The sequence below is a fragment of the Sebastes fasciatus genome, chromosome 22 (genome assembly GCF_043250625.1).
Source record: "Sebastes fasciatus isolate fSebFas1 chromosome 22, fSebFas1.pri, whole genome shotgun sequence".
Taxonomy (NCBI): Eukaryota; Metazoa; Chordata; class Actinopteri; order Perciformes; family Sebastidae; genus Sebastes; species Sebastes fasciatus.
In genome coordinates, this window is record NC_133816.1 from 25450870 (window position 1) to 25466780 (window position 15911).

The window sequence follows — 15911 nt, forward strand, 5'->3', positions numbered from 1 at the left end:
ATGATTGTGCCAGGATGCATCTTCTGCGCGGGCAGACCGACACTTTAAAATGACCTCTTATCTGAGAAACCACGCGGCTGTGTTCCTGCTCTTTGCCTTTCTGTTCTAGTCTGAAGATGTGATTCGGAACAACAAGAGGTGAAACCTCAGAATCTAGCACTAAAAACCAAGATGGAGGCCGCCCAAAACCAAAATGTCGTCTGCCAAAAAACAAAATGGCGACGGCCAAAAAACCAAGATGGAGATGACCAAAAACCAAGATGGCGACGGCCTAAAACCAAGATGGAGACGACTAAAAACCAAGATGGCGACGGCCAAAAACCAAGATGGCGACTGTTGAAAACCAAGATGGCGACGGCAAAAAACCAAGATGGCGACGGCAAAAAACCAAGATGGAGATGACCAAAAACCAAGATGGCGACTGTTGAAAACCAAGATGGCGACGGCCAAAAACCAAGATGGCGACGGCCAAAAACCAAGATGGCGACTGTTGAAAACCAAGATGGCGACGACCAAAAACCAAGATGGCGACTGTTGAAAACCAAGATGGCGACGGCCAAAAACCAAGATGGCGACTGTTGAAAACTAAGATGGCGACGACCAAAAACCAAGATGGCGACTGTTGAAAACCAAGATGGCGACGGCCAAAAACCAAGATGGCGACTGTTGAAAACCAAGATGGCGACGGCCAAAAACCAAGATGGCAACTGTTGAAAACCAAGATGGCGACGGCAAAAAACCAAGATGGAGACGACTAAAAACCAAGATGGAGACGACTAAAAACCAAGATTGCGACGTACTATTCATGTGTTTAATTAGTAAAAGCCGTGGATTCAATAAAACGATGAATTAAAGGAGCTTATAGTAAAAATCTTCACCAAATGTAAAAAAGAAAAATAGACAAATTAACCCTAAAATCTTTTTTAATGTCAAATTACACGTTAACGCTACTTTATTAAAACAACTGATGGGAAACACCAGGATACATTTTCCTCAGAGTAAAACTCCCTCCTTTGTACAAAGGAACTGATTCTCTTGTTCTGGAAAGGGAAAGAGGGGCCAACATTTAAATCCTGGATAACAACACTGACTGATCCCCTCCACCTAGAAAGAATCCGATACACCCTTAATGACAGACTGGAGGTATTTGAAAAGACTTGGAGACCGATGATCTCCTCTATAGGAGGGACAGACAATTAAGACGCAATAGACACATAGTCTTTAGTACCCGAGGTAGCACTGCTCAGGGATGGGAGGGTTACAGCTGTTTATGTATATACTGTATGTCGCCAATGTCTCCCTGATTTGTTTGCCTTAGGGTGTCTGTGCTTTTTGTTTTCCTTTCATGACGTATGTTTTTTGTATTTGCTTGTCTCCATGTTGTTTGCCCTTAGTTTCTAGTTTTGTCTGTTTTTGTTGATGTATATAAAAAATGAGGCATGATAAACACCCCACAGTTTGTATCACCGACATGCACATGCTTCTTAATAAAAAATATTTGAAACAAGTTTTGATTTTATTCTCGTAATATAACAACTTTTTCTCTCAAAGTTAAGATTTCATTCTCATAACATTACGGCTTTTTCACGTAAAGTTATGACTTTATTGTGTAAATCTCAGATGTGTTTTCCCTCAACGTGGTCCTAATACTCCGTAGTACATTGTCTCTTTGGCCCTCACTGCATTAGACTTATATACTATATACTTAGACTATAAACTGTTACCTTCATCACAATGATCACATGATTTGCGGCTCCAGACAGATCATTATTATTATTTATTTTTGTGCCTAAAATGGCTCTTTTGATAGTAAAGGTTGCTGACTCCTGCTCTAGGGGACATATTTAACAAAACAAGGAGACTAAGATCACTTCTGGTCCTCGACTCTGATCCGTCCTGGTGGGTCTTCATGTGTCTCGTCACATTGTGTCACAGACAGAGCACTGTGGGGGTGGCTGTGGCTCAGAGGGTAGAGCAGGTTGTCCACCAATCGGAAGGTCGGTGGTTCGATCCCCGGCTGCTCCGGGTCACATGTCGATGTGTCCTTGAGCAAGACATTTAACCCCAAATTGCTCCCGGAGGCATAGCCATCGGTGTGTGAATAAGTATTTAAATTAAATCCTGATGGGCAAAGTTGGCACCTTAGTAGCCTCTGCCATCAGTGTATGAATGAATGTCTGTGTGAATGGGTGAATACTGACATGTAGTGTAAAGTGCTTTGAGTGGTCGGAAGACTAGAAAAGCGCTATATAAGTCCAAGTCCATTTACCATTTGTAGGGTTTCTCCCCATCATGGACCCTCGTTTGAGTCAATAGGACTGACTTGCAGGAGAACCGTTCAGTTTCTCTTTGCTGCGGTATCTCGCGTATCGCTGCAGATTTCACACACTAAGTCCGTTTCTGGGACTCCACACGTGTCGGTATACGACCTGTGAACCCAGTTTTTGACACAAAAATAATCACATTTGTGCGGCCTCTGCTCTGCACGGACCCACTTGTGATTCCTCAGCGAAGACATTTGAGCGAACGTTGTGCCGGGCGACGTGTCCGTTGAGGCCGGCGATGGAGAGGAAAGACTTTCCGCAGATGTTACAGCTGTGTGTCTTCTGGTGACTCTGAAGATGAGCCCTCAGCTCGTCCGCAGACTCTAAATGTTCTCCGCATAGTCCACAAAGCCTCTCCGGATCGTCCACGTGACTCCAGGAGTGTTTGATCAACATGCTGATCGACGCGTGCAGAGCTTGGCACACTTCACAGAACATCATTTGAACTCCTGAATGTCTCCTCCTCCTCCTCCTCCTCCTCCCTCCTCCTTTACGCTGTGATGTCGAGCTGCTGGATAGAACAGAGTTACGTTGTCAATATGCTGCCCTCTGCTGGCAGAGAGCGGCGACTACAGAAGCATGTTGTGGAAGACCAAACGTGGATCATGACATCATTCGATCAGATTTAGATATTAAGATATTTAATAAATATCTTAATATTTCTTTAAAATCTGTTTAAATTAAATATTAAGATATTGATGTAAATATTTTATTTAAACAGATTTAGATATTTATTGATATATTTAATTCATTAATATATTTATTAAGATATTTAATAAATATCTAAATATATTTCTAAAATCTGTTTAAATAAAATAGTAAGATAATGATGTAAATATTTTATTTAAACAGATTTAGATATTTATAAAGATATTTGATAAATATATATAAGTGAAAGTAATCTACTGTAACAGTTGCTGATGATGTACGACTTTTATTAAGGTCAGCTGACAACACTTTAATGCCAAAGAAAGACATAATAAATGTGAAGTGTACTGTAGTAGTACTACTACAACGTGTGTGTCTGTGTGTGTGTGTGTGCAGACTCTCCTCGCTGGATGTGGTGGTACCGCTGGTTCTGCTGGTTGCTCAGCGCCTCGGGAGTCCTCTGCATCCTGATCGCTCACGAGCACTACAGCATCGACGTGGTGGTCGGATACTTCGCCACCACCAGGACCTTCTGGTGGTACCACACCATGGCCAACACACACGTAGGTACCAGACGCAGGCAGTACTACGTGTACTTGTACTGCATATTGCTCCTAAGTGAGATTGAGGTCTGAGAAATGATGTCACTATGCATCAAGTTTTAAATCACATTACCTTCATTTACAGTACGGATGTGAAACGCTGTGGCTTGTTGGTATTTCTTTAAACCAATTACAGTCGTCTTGGGCGGCGCTAAGCCCAGGATGCAGCGACGAAGCCCTTCAAAAGAGATATCGGAAGGGGAGGAGAACGCTGGCTGAAATAGACTTATGCTGCATTCACATCAAGAGAGAAGCGACTTTTAACCTCGTTTTGCTCACGCGAGTCGGACCGCCGGGATCACTGGTGTTCATTCGCTCTAGACGGAGCTTGTCTCCATAGATACCAACAACATTTCCTCCGTCAACCAGGAAGAAATAACCACTGTAGCTGCTTTGTATAGTTGGTGAAGTCCCATATATGTCAGAAAACCAAACTCTGTCGTGTCTGGTTTCATAACGTCACCCGGCGGCGAGCTGTATTCACATACAGTACCATCACACTGACTGTCTCTAGCAGCCACACGTCTCTACTGAACGTATGAACCCACAATAAACAGATTGTGCTGTGATTTAATATCAATAAACAGATCAAAATTATGCTGAAATAACTACATAGTGATGTTGATTAGTTGACAATCATGCAATTAACTGCGATTAAATATTTGAATCGATTGACAGCCCTAATTTTTATCCAACCAAAAACATTCTGTTTATTATATATCATATACAAAAGCATCAAATAGTCCGATCTGAGGAGCTGTAACGACAACAAATCAATAATCAAGAGTCGACTGACTCATCAACTAATTGATTAAACTAATTAAAGTCATTTCTTGTTATTAATATTGTGTGTATTTCTGCTCAGGCGCTGCGTCAAGCTCCCAACAACTACCTGTCGAGGACGTGGTGGAACCCCGTCTTCAACTTCCTGGAGAGGAACGTCCAGACGACGGTTCCCGTCGTGTTCTCGTGGCCGGTGGCGCTGCCTTCGTCCTGCAGGCAGCGCTACCGGATGGTGGAGGCGGGGAGGGACGAGTGACCCCGACGCTGAGACGGAAAGACGGAGGACTTTAACATCAGTTTATTTATTTATTTAGAACCAGCATTTCCAGCTCTCTCCTGAGGAAGAGACGTTTACCTTATCATGATCGCCAGTTTAATCCCCAGAAAAGGTCACCGTGCGGTTCATCATCCTACCGGATCTGACGTGAAACGTTCAGACTCACGTGGACGATGAACTTCCAACAGGAAGAAGACAAGTCGTTAAAAGTTTCACTTCACTGCCGGATGCTGCTCGCTCGCTGTCCTCATCACAACTTTGTCTTATTCTCTGTTACTTGATTGTAAACACAAACACTGTCGCTCTCTCTGGATGGTTCAGCAGCAGGAACCATGAAAGGAAACATCGTGAGGCTTGTGACGGTTTATCATCACGCCGTTCGTTGGAGGTTTACTCGCCGTGCTTCTGACGTGTCTTTGGTTGCAGCCGTATCTTCGATCCGTGCATGTTATCTATCATAACAAACATCTCTGTCTCGATCTAATTTAACATTTAAATTAGTTTCAGGTGCCCAAAAGAGTTTCAGAAAAGTGCCAGTAAGTCCAAACTACCGATTCTGACAAAATGGAGTTAAACTTCCAACCTGCTGCCGTAGATGTGGAGGGATGAAACAGCAACAGATGAACCAGCTGAGGAGGTGAAAAGCAGCTTTCACAATACAGGAATTATCACGACGATGCTTACTAACTGCTAGCACAGGGATGTGTTTGCTTTTAGCGTCTACGTGTAGACAGGCAGCTGGGATACCAGTGTTAATGCCTGTAATGTGTATGGACCTGGAGGACTAAAACGTGTCGCCACTAGGGGGCAGATTAGAGTCAAATCACACCAGAATATCTTTCAGAAGAACTTCCAAATGTCCATAAGCATGAACAGAAGTGGTGCAGTGTGACCTGCAGAAATCACACGCTAACACGGAGAGGTTTGGATGTCACAAAAAGTTGTGCAGAAACAGAACCTGAATTTCTTAAATGTCAAATGTTGTAAACGCAAGCAGCCGTACAAGAACTCGTCTAAATAAATAACAGCCTGAAATTGGAAGAATTGGGATTTAAATCAGGAACTATCTAGTTATGAGAATGAAACTACAATCTAATCAGAATTTCTGAAACTTTTAGTTTTCATTTTCGGTGTTACGAACGTGATTGGGCCGATAGTAGGGATGCTAATTTTAAACATTTTCATAACCGATAACCGACCCTCGTTAACCGATTATTAACCGTTAACCAACAAGATTAGTGCCTCTCATGCAATCTTAGCAGCTCCGATGCTGCGTGTAGTGTCGCGGACATGCAGCCACTTTCCCAGTAAAAGTCTCCACCGCACATTTAGTTTATTTAGCAGGTTGTCAGCTGTGTGTCTGTCCAGATCGACTTTAGCGAGTGTCCAACAAACAGTGTGTGTATTTGTGCTACGTTAACAGCTCTATTATTGCCGGAGGCTTCGTGCTCGCCGCCACACGTAGTCTGCGTAACTTTAGCGAGTTTCCAACAGACCGCGTGTGTGTTGGCGGGGAGTGTGAGGTTGTCGGTGGTGTTCTAGCTGTGGACGTAGGTGTAGCAGTGTGTGGACAGTTTATTTGTCGGTGAATAAATGCTACTGAACTACAACTCCTCCACTGAAGAGAGCTGGAGAGACCGGAGCCGACTTCCTGTATCCTGCAACTCCGGCTCCGCCTCTTAAGATGGGCTGTTAAGGTGGACCAGCTTTTCTCCTTAAAGAGACGAGCCGCTCCTCCGAGACGCTCAGCTTTTTAATTAATTATCAATATATCTTTTAGCCGAAATCGGTTAAAATGCTTAATGTCGGTTAACGGTTAATTATTAACATCCCTAGTCGATACCAAAAACGTGAAGGGTCGTGTCTAGAAGGTAAATCCCCAAGGTGAGAAAACGTCTGCCTCGCTACCCGACAACCTATCGCAACCCTAACCATTCAAGGTCGACGCCTACCTTTAACCATCTCACAAGAGTGTCGCAACTTCAGCAGCGGTTTTGGAGCCAAGATGGCTGCGGCTCCAAACAAACCATTTGATTCCAGCTGTCAGAACTCGTCACATCTGGACTTATCAACGAGACAAAATGTCCTCAAAACAAAGTTCTGCTGCGTTGTCAAAGTGAACACTGAGAAGTCCTCACCAGTGGAATATTTAACGAGTATTGTTGTGAATGTCTTTCTGTACTTGATTATTGTTTAAGTTATATTTACCAGATGTGTAAAGTATTGAGACGCTGAGCTCACAGTCGTCTGTTCTTCTTTTTTATACCGTTTTCTTAATTTCACGTCGTTCTTTGTTGTTGAATGAATCCGTGAGACGAGCTGCTGGTTTAAAGTCGGATGAATGAAGACGATCCGTGAAGCTCCATCAACGTCACTTTTATTAAAGTGTTACCTGATGGTCATGTTTTCTTGTTCACTTGTTACCTAAAGGTCGCAGTCAGACGGTGGGTTTGATAATAAAAAGATGTATTTTCAGTCGAGAGCTGACGTTGTCTCTTCAGGCTCTCACCTCAGTTTACTCTCAACTGCGACGCTTCACCTGGATAATCACAGGTGGGAAGTAACTAAGTACATTTACTCAAGTAAAGTACTTGCATACAATTTTGAGGTACTTGTACTTTACTGGAGTATTTCCTTTTTCTGCTGCTTTATACTTCTGTTCCACGACATCTCAGATATTTGTTAAGTGCATGAATTTATGCACATTTATATCACATTTTGTCAGTACTACTACTACTACTACTACTGCTAGTACTAGTCAGTACTAGCAGTAGTAGTAGTAGATATGGTAGTAGTAGTAGTAGTAGAAATGATGGTAGTAGTAGTAGTGGTAGTAGTAGTAGTAGTAGTAAACATGATGGTAGTAGTAGTAGTAGTAGTAGAAATGATGGTAGTAGTAGTAGTAGTAGTAGTAGTAGTAGTGGTAGTAGTAAATAGTGTAAATGATGTTAGTAGTAGACGGATGGCGACGACCAAAATGCTGAACTCAAGCATTCAAAACTGTAGTCCTCAAACTAGTGGAGGGTGACGTCATGGTGACTCCGTCCACTTCTTATATACAGTATTTACCATTTATAAATGATGGTTATTCTGAAGTTCTTCTGTGTACAGAGATAATGTTGGTGGTTTGTCTTCATGTCTTAATATACCAACCAACACTGTGACAAAGCCGTATGAACAAGTTGGTTCTATTAGTGCGTCTGAGACTCGTCTGAAAGTCTTCATTAGTTCTCAAGCTGAGATGAAAATAACAGTCTGTCTGTGGTTCAACGCTCCGCTCAGTTATTATTAACCTTCATTATGAAGCTTCTTCTTTATCCGGTTTAACCGTCAGTCAGCATCGAGACAGGATGGAGTTCACAGGCTTCCTCCTCGCACTCTGTGAGTAACGTCACCTTTACTTTAACTTTAACTTTAACACACTTCTCATATCAAAACAGGCTTTTTCTTAATGCACAAGTTCTAGTGGAGAACGTCGTCTATTAGCGTCTATTCGTATAACAATTTCATTTCTATTATTCAAACTGCAGGTTGTGTTACAGAAAGCAGCTGTTTGTTTTTTTATCACTGCGAAACTGAATTCCTTCATTTTTTTAAGATAATGGGATTTTAAGAGTACGATTAATGTGTTGAATAATGGATTTTGATATAAGGTATTTTTAATGGATCATTAGGCCCCTTAAAATCTATCCATCTATCTATGGTTTTCATGCTATTTGGTAAAATTTAAGGATTGTTTTAACCCTTAAACCTTGCATATGTTATCATTCATTTACCTCACATTTGGTTTAAACCCCTGCATTTGCACCTTAACTTAAAATTTAAAGTCTTTTCGAGGTACAAAGTAAATCATTTTTACATAGTTCTGATAATTAATGGATTTGTCAAATATTTTCCAATTAACGCCCAATTAAGTAGTTTTGTTGCCTAAACCTAACTAAGTAGTTTTGTTGCCTAAACATAACTAAGTAGTTTTGTTGCCTAAACCTAACTAAGTAGTTTTGTTGCCTAAACCAAACTAAGTAGTTTTGTTGCCTAAACCTAACTAAGTAGTTTTGTTGCCTAAACCTAACTAAGTAGTTTTGTTGCCTAAACATAAATAAGTAGTTTTGTTGCCTAAACCTAACTAAGTAGTTTTGTTGCCTAAACCTTACTAAGTAGTTTTGTTGCCTAATCCTAACTAAGTAGTTTTGTTGCCTAAACCTTACTAAGTAGTTTTGTTACCTAAACCTAACTAAGTAGTTTTGTTGCCTAAACCTAACTAAGTAGTTTTGTTGCCTAAACATAAATAAGTAGTTTTGTTGCCTAATCCTAACTAAGTAGTTTTGTTGCCTAAACCTAACTAAGTAGTTTTGTTGCCTAGACCTAACTAAGTAGTTTTGTTGCCTAATCCTAACTAAGTAGTTTTGTTGCCTAAACCTAACTAAGTAGTTTTGTTGCCTAAACATAAATAAGTAGTTTTGTTGCCTAATCCTAACTAAGTAGTTTTGTTGCCTAAACCTAACTAAGTAGTTTTGTTGCCTAAACATAAATAAGTAGTTTTGTTGCCTAAACCTAACTAAGTAGTTTTGTTGCCTAATCCTAACTAAGTAGTTTTGTTGCCTAAACCTTACTAAGTAGTTTTGTTGCCTAAACCTAACTAAGTAGTTTTGTTGCCTAAACCTAACTAAGTAGTTTTGTTGCCTAAACATAAATAAGTAGTTTTGTTGCCTAATCCTAACTAAGTAGTTTTGTTGCCTAAACCTAACTAAGTAGTTTTGTTGCCTAAACCTAACTAAGTAGTTTTGTTGCCTAAACCTAACTAAGTAGTTTTGTTGCCTAAACCTAACTAAGTAGTTTTGTTGCCTAGACCTAACTAAGTAGTTTTGTTGCCTAATCCTAACTAAGTAGTTTTGTTGCCTAAACCTAACTAAGTAGTTTTGTTGCCTAAACATAAATAAGTAGTTTTGTTGCCTAATCCTAACTAAGTAGTTTTGTTGCCTAAACCTAACTAAGTAGTTTTGTTGCCTAAACCTAAATAAGTAGTTTTGTTGCCTAATCCTAACTAAGTAGTTTTGTTGCCTAAACCTAACTAAGTAGTTTTGTTGCCTAAACCTAACTAAGTAGTTTTGTTGCCTAATCCTAACTAAGTAGTTTTGTTGCCTAAACCTAACTAAGTAGTTTTGTTGCCTAAACCTAACTAAGTAGTTTTGTTGCCTAATCCTAACTAAGTAGTTTTGTTGCCTAAACCTAACTAAGTAGTTTTGTTGCCTAAACCTAACTAAGTAGTTTTGTTGCCTAAACCTAACTAAGTAGTTTTGTTGCCTAATCCTAACTAAGTAGTTTTGTTGCCTAAACCTAACTAAGTAGTTTTGTTGCCTAAACATAAATAAGTAGTTTTGTTGCCTAATCCTAACTAAGTAGTTTTGTTGCCTAAACATAACTAAGTAGTTTTGTTGCCTAAACATAAATAAGTAGTTTTGTTGCCTAATCCTAACTAAGTAGTTTTGTTGCCTAAACCTAACCACCTAAAAATCCCCTTAATTTGTCAATAAGTTCTTTTTACGTTAAGGGGTTTAGTTTGAGGGATCCATACTGAAGACCCTGATTAAGATGAAGGTGTTTGACGTGTTTTCAGGGTAAATTGAGAGTTAAGAAGTGGAACTGAGTAGTTTTGTCTTCTCTGCAGCCTCCCTCACAGTCTCTCCTCACAGATCTCAGTTCTTTAAGTACGAGTCTTTCTCTCTGAGCTGTGACGGGAACAGAAACTCCTCCGGATGGAGGGTGAAGGCCAGGACGGCCCGAGGAGTCTCCGAGTGTGGACGCGACTGGGGCCACCTGCGAGCGTCGACCTGCGTTATCCACGAGGCGTACCGCTGGAACAGTGGCGAGTACTGGTGTGAGTCCGCATCAGGAGAGACGAGTCCAGCTGCCAACATCAGCGTCACCGGTTAGTTTGTCACGGGAGGCCGAAGATGAGCCATTTAGCATTTTGATTTTCTGTCATTTTGTTCGTATAACAATCACATTTTTGATGAACAACCACCTTCTGTGACTGCTTCACAATCTTTATTAAAAATATATGTATTTTAAGGTAGTCTTGTAGAATTTGGAGCCCAAGTTAGAAAAGCATGGGATCACTGTAAACAATCCGTGGATGCTTTTTCTCCTTCATCACCTTTCTTAATGCTTTTGCGTATCAAAGACAGTAACGTGATCCTGGAGAGTCCCGTGTTTCCTGTGACGGAGGGACGATCTGTGACTCTGCGTTGCACAACTCGAAGCAACTCTTCAAACCTGCGAGCCAGCATCTTCATGAAGGACAGATCTCCCGTCGGAGCAGCCGTCACGGCGCAGATGAGCCTCCCTGCGGTGTCCAAGTCTGATCAAGGCCTCTACATGTGCGTGATCACCGGCGTCGGGGCGTCAACGGAGAGCTGGCTCACTGTGAGAGGTGAAAGGAAGTAGGAAATAATGCATGTATGTATACAACAAGACAGGAAGTAGAAAGATTAAACACAGTTTATCAAGAATGTCTTCAAACAATACCCTAAGTAGTTTTTTTACCTAAACCTAACTAAGTAGTTTTGTTGCCTAAACCTAACTAAGTAGTTTTGTTGCCTAAACCTAACTAAGTAGTTTTGTTGCCTAAAAACTAAGTAGTTTTGTTGCCTAAACCTAACTAAGTAGTTTTGTTGCCTAAACCTAACTAAGTATTTTTGTTGCCTAAACCTAACTAAGTAGTGTTATTGCCTAAACCTAACTAAGTAGTTTTGTTGCCTAAACCTAACTAAGTAGTTTTTGTTGCCTAAACCTAACTAAGTAGTTTTGTTGCCTAAACCTAACTAAGTAGTTTTGTTGCCTAAACCTAACTAAGTAGTGTTATTGCCTAAACCTAACTAAGCAGTTTTGTTGCCTACTGGTTTTCATACACAGGAGGAGCCACGGAGAGAGGAGAGGCAGGTCGACCGTCTGATGGTTTTACTGGAAACGTGACGGGAGGTGAGCTCCGGAAACACACGTCTAATAAGCTGTTGAATGTTATACAGCCCGCAGGTCATGAGGCCAGATGCTCCACATGCCGCCTCATGTTTGACGTTCATATCAGATACAGTATTTATGGATCTGGTTGTTTCACCACCAGCAGGTCCTGGTGCTCCTGCAGCAGCACGCCTCCTGTCTGTCTCCAGACTGGTGTGTCACCTGGTGGTGGGAGCTCCTTACCTGATGTCCACCATCGTCCTGGGACTCGTATACAGAGACATACACTCTAACAGGTAACAGGGTGGTAAACTGGGATGCCAAGTTAAAAAATTTTAAAATTAAAAAATATTAAAAAAAAAATATATATATATATATACATTTATTTTATAATTTTTTTATAAAATTTTATAAAAAATAAATATATAAAAATAAATATAGATACAAATAAATATATATATATAATTATATATATATATATTTATTTTTCATTTTTTTATTAAATCAAAAAATATAAAAAAACGTATTTATACGTACAGTATATATATTTCTTTATATATATTTTTTTCATTTTTTTTTTTTTTCACATCCACAGGAAAGACACCAGACGTCACCATGGAGACGCCACAGCGTAGTGAAAGCGGCAGGGATTGGATAAGCAGTATGTTGATGTCACCGCTGTGTGTTACAGTATAATTATTAAAATTTAACTATGATGTCATCCAATTGTTCAATATTTTAATTTGTTGTATGGTTTAGTCCAGGGGTCAGCAACCTGCGTCTCTTCAGCTCCTCTCCAGTGGCTCCCTGTGGATCTATAAAAAACATTAGTGGAAATGAATAACTGTTTTTTCGTTTACATTTTCATTTTTATTTATCATTGTTGTAGGTCTATGGTACGACGGTACGACGGTACGACGGTACGACGGTACGACGGAGTATTAGGGCCACATTGAAGTCATGATATTATAAAGTTGTAATTTTAAAAATGTAATAGATATCTCCATGAAACATCCCTCATTCATTAGTTACTGTTCTGTGTCGGTGCCTTAAAGGTCACATATTATGCAAAATGCACTTTTCCATGTCTTTTAAACATCAATATCTGTCCCCAGTGTGTCTACAGGCCACCATAGTATCATAAAAGACCATCCTCTCTCTTTTTCTCCTGCTCCGTTTGTCCGGAAATGGGTGCAGAAAAATAAATTCGCTTTTTTCCTAGTCTTCTGACGTCATTAGGCAGAAATGCAAGCCATATATGGCTTTCCTGTTTCCAGTGAAACAGAACAGCACCCCCCTCACCCCATACCCCGGCTTGGTAACCCCGCCCACGGAGTAGCCGGCTCAGCAAGCTGCGTCCGCCATTGTTATTTCGACTGTTTACTAGTAAACATGCTGAAAGGAAAACCCGCTTGTTCTGTTGTTGGCTGCAATACTCCACACAAAAGCTTGCACCATGTACTCCCATCATCTAAATATAACATGTTCTTTCACAAAGGCTTTATGTAATTACACTGTTTAAACAGATGATATTTATATATTATATATATTTGATGTCATGCATGTAGCAGAGTACAGGTAGTAAATAGTGACTTGTAAGCAACACAACACATTTCTGTTTCACAGTCAAACTTTATTTGAGTTGACAGATGACAATATTAATTATTCACAGCATTTGTAATCATCCCACCTGTTAGTTAGTTATGTTAACATGGTACAGGAGAAAGTCTTCAGCTCTGGTAAACTATGGTAAGCTAAGCTCCGGTGGTCTGTAGTCATGGTAACACAGAGACAGCTACTACTGTAACTAATATACCATTACTCTGATCTTCCATACATTTATCTTTTAGCAGAAATAATGAACTGACTACTGTTTCACATCTTCTATTTTCCACCCTGATGGTCGCTGTGTTTACACACCGTGTCATAGCGGTAGCATGTATGGGTTATGGGCATGTATGCTAACGGGTTAGCTCTGTATCTCCATGTAAACAGAGCCATCTGCTCACAGCTGTCTGCTCTCCTCTGGGATGATTCTGTCGGTCATTTCTCACAGATGGATCTGTAAAGTCAGACGTAAAACAGAGTGTATGTTTACGGTTTACAGAGTTGATGCATGAGGTAAACACTGAGTTAACTAACAGAGCTATAAATAGTATTATTTACCTGAGAGAAACCGTCAGGAAAACCTGGAATCTGGACCGCAGATGTTCATCATGTGTCGCCGATTTCTGATCAGATTCCTCCGGTAACGTGCGCTGGGTGAAGTTTCTGGTTTATAAACTTTAAAGTGGTTTATAAGCTCTATTCTAGCTGCTATCGCTCCACTCCTCTCTCCAGAGCTTCTCCGGGAGGGAGGGGGAGGGTGACGCTGTTGTTGTGAGGAAGTTTGCTCTGATTGGTCAACGTTTTCTGTCAATCAGAGTGGGAGGAGACAGGCTGTGAATCAGTGGTTTTCAGACAGAGGCTGAATTAGGCTCTGAGGCAGGCAGACTCAGGCTGCAGTATGAGAAGAATAAAGGGTTTTTTGAACATTGCAGCATGTAAACATGTTCTAGTGCAACATTAAAATACATCTATGAACCTGGAAATGAGCATAATATGTGACCTTTAATGTAGTTAGTTTCACTTTAATCTGTGGATGACAGTTAATATATGCCTGCAGGGGAAGAACATGATGGTGAGATGTGAAACTGTAAATAAATGGAAGTGATCCAACGTTACACAGCGAACTGGACATTGGTTTGTTTTTAGAGCACGCGTCCAAACAAGTTCTCCCGTCCGCCCCTCAGTGGCTTATAGATGTTGGTATTTGTTTGTTAAAAGGCTAACTGTCAGGCTAAGAGTTCCTGTAACACTGACCCGACGGGAAAGCAATGATTTTACCTCTGATGTCGTATTATTTGACTTTACCAACCACTATCAGTCCAAAGATTAAAGTTTATAGAAAATCAACTACATATATATACTTCAGTAGTCTGGCTTATGACAAATAGGTCATAATATAATAAATATATACATCTATAAATAGGTTATAGTATAATATATATATATATATATATACATCTATAAATAGGTTATAGTATAATAAATATATATATATATATGAATTGATCACAATATAATGTATATAATTGGTCATAATATCATAATAATATATATATATATATACATTATATAAACCATGTAGCTGTAGTTTCCCTCCTGACCTCCAGGTGGAGACTTTCTGTCACTTTAAACTGAAAAACCAGACCGGAAGTACTTGTTCCCCAGGGGAGTGCAATCAGCCCGGTGTTGTTTAACATAATGATAAATGATATATTTGAAAATCTAGATGGATGCATCAAATCAGCGATATATGCAGATGATGGGGCAATATGGATGAGGGGAAGAAATGTGCCATATGTGATGGAAAATATAAGGAAAGCAATAGGGAAAGTGGAGAAATGGTCATATGAGTGGGGATTCAAAATGTCAACAAATAAAACATGTTATATGATATTTACAAAAAAGAGAAACATTAATACTGAGAATTTAACATTATATGGTCAGTTGATGGAGAGGGTGAATGAATACAAATATCTGGGTCTATGGTTAGACAGTAAATATACATGGCATATTCATATAAAACATCTGGAAACAAAATGCAAAAAAGTAATAAATTTACTACGAGCTGTGGCTGGAAGTAACTGGGGGGCAGATAAACAGTCATTGATTGACATATATAGGGCGATCATGAGATCAACAATAGATTATGGTTGTATAGTTTATGAAGCAGCAGCAAAGACAACATTACAAAAAGTGGATAGAGTACAGTGTAGAGCATTACGGTTATGTATCGGAGCCATTAAATCAACACCCATTAATGCAGTATTAATTGAAGCAGGAGAGATTACACTAGAATTAAGAAGAGAGAAATTAGCTCTAGCATACTGGGTTAGGTTAAAAGGAAGTGGAGAAGAAAATCCTACAAAGGTAACATTACAAAACTGCTGGGAATACTCTAAGTTTCAAGGGTATGGATTTGGATGGACAATAGAAGAAAAAGTGCGGACATATGGATTGGAGGCCTTAGAGTTCACCAGGTCGACACCAATAAGCAGCGTACCCCCCTGGCTGCTCCCAGAAGTTAAAATAGACATGAGTATCATTGAAAAGAAAAGGGAATGGCAAGTAAATGAAGTGGGAGTTAAAACAAGTGTATACCTAAGGAACAGCTATAATAATTATCTCAAAATATATACAGATGGATCCAAAAATAAACAGGAGTGTGTGGGAGTTGGTATATATATTCCAGAATTTAAAATAACTATTTCT

The 15911-nt window shown here is 39.9% G+C and overlaps 2 protein-coding genes across 2 annotated transcripts in view; both read left to right on the forward strand.

The window, feature by feature from the left end:
• LOC141760516 (uncharacterized) overlaps positions 1 to 15911 on the forward strand; it is a 113534-nt gene that overhangs the window by 7032 nt on the left and 90591 nt on the right. The window lies entirely within an intron of this gene.
• Positions 3347 to 7031, forward strand: LOC141760816 (phosphatidylcholine:ceramide cholinephosphotransferase 2-like). The gene is made up of 2 exons (XM_074623903.1): positions 3347 to 3535; positions 4440 to 7031. Exons 1-2 carry the CDS (start codon positions 3383 to 3385, stop codon positions 4611 to 4613), a joined length of 327 nt encoding a protein of 108 aa, XP_074480004.1. The 5' UTR covers positions 3347 to 3382; the 3' UTR covers positions 4614 to 7031.

Bases quoted from the DNA above. Each gene is read 5' to 3' on its own strand.
- LOC141760816 (XM_074623903.1), top strand. From the start codon at position 3,383: ATGTGGTGGTACCGCTGGTTCTGCTGGTTGCTCAGCGCCTCGGGAGTC. The intron at 3,536-4,439 runs GTAGGTACCAGA...ATTTCTGCTCAG, and splicing joins ACACCATGGCCAACACACAC to GCGCTGCGTCAAGCTCCCAA.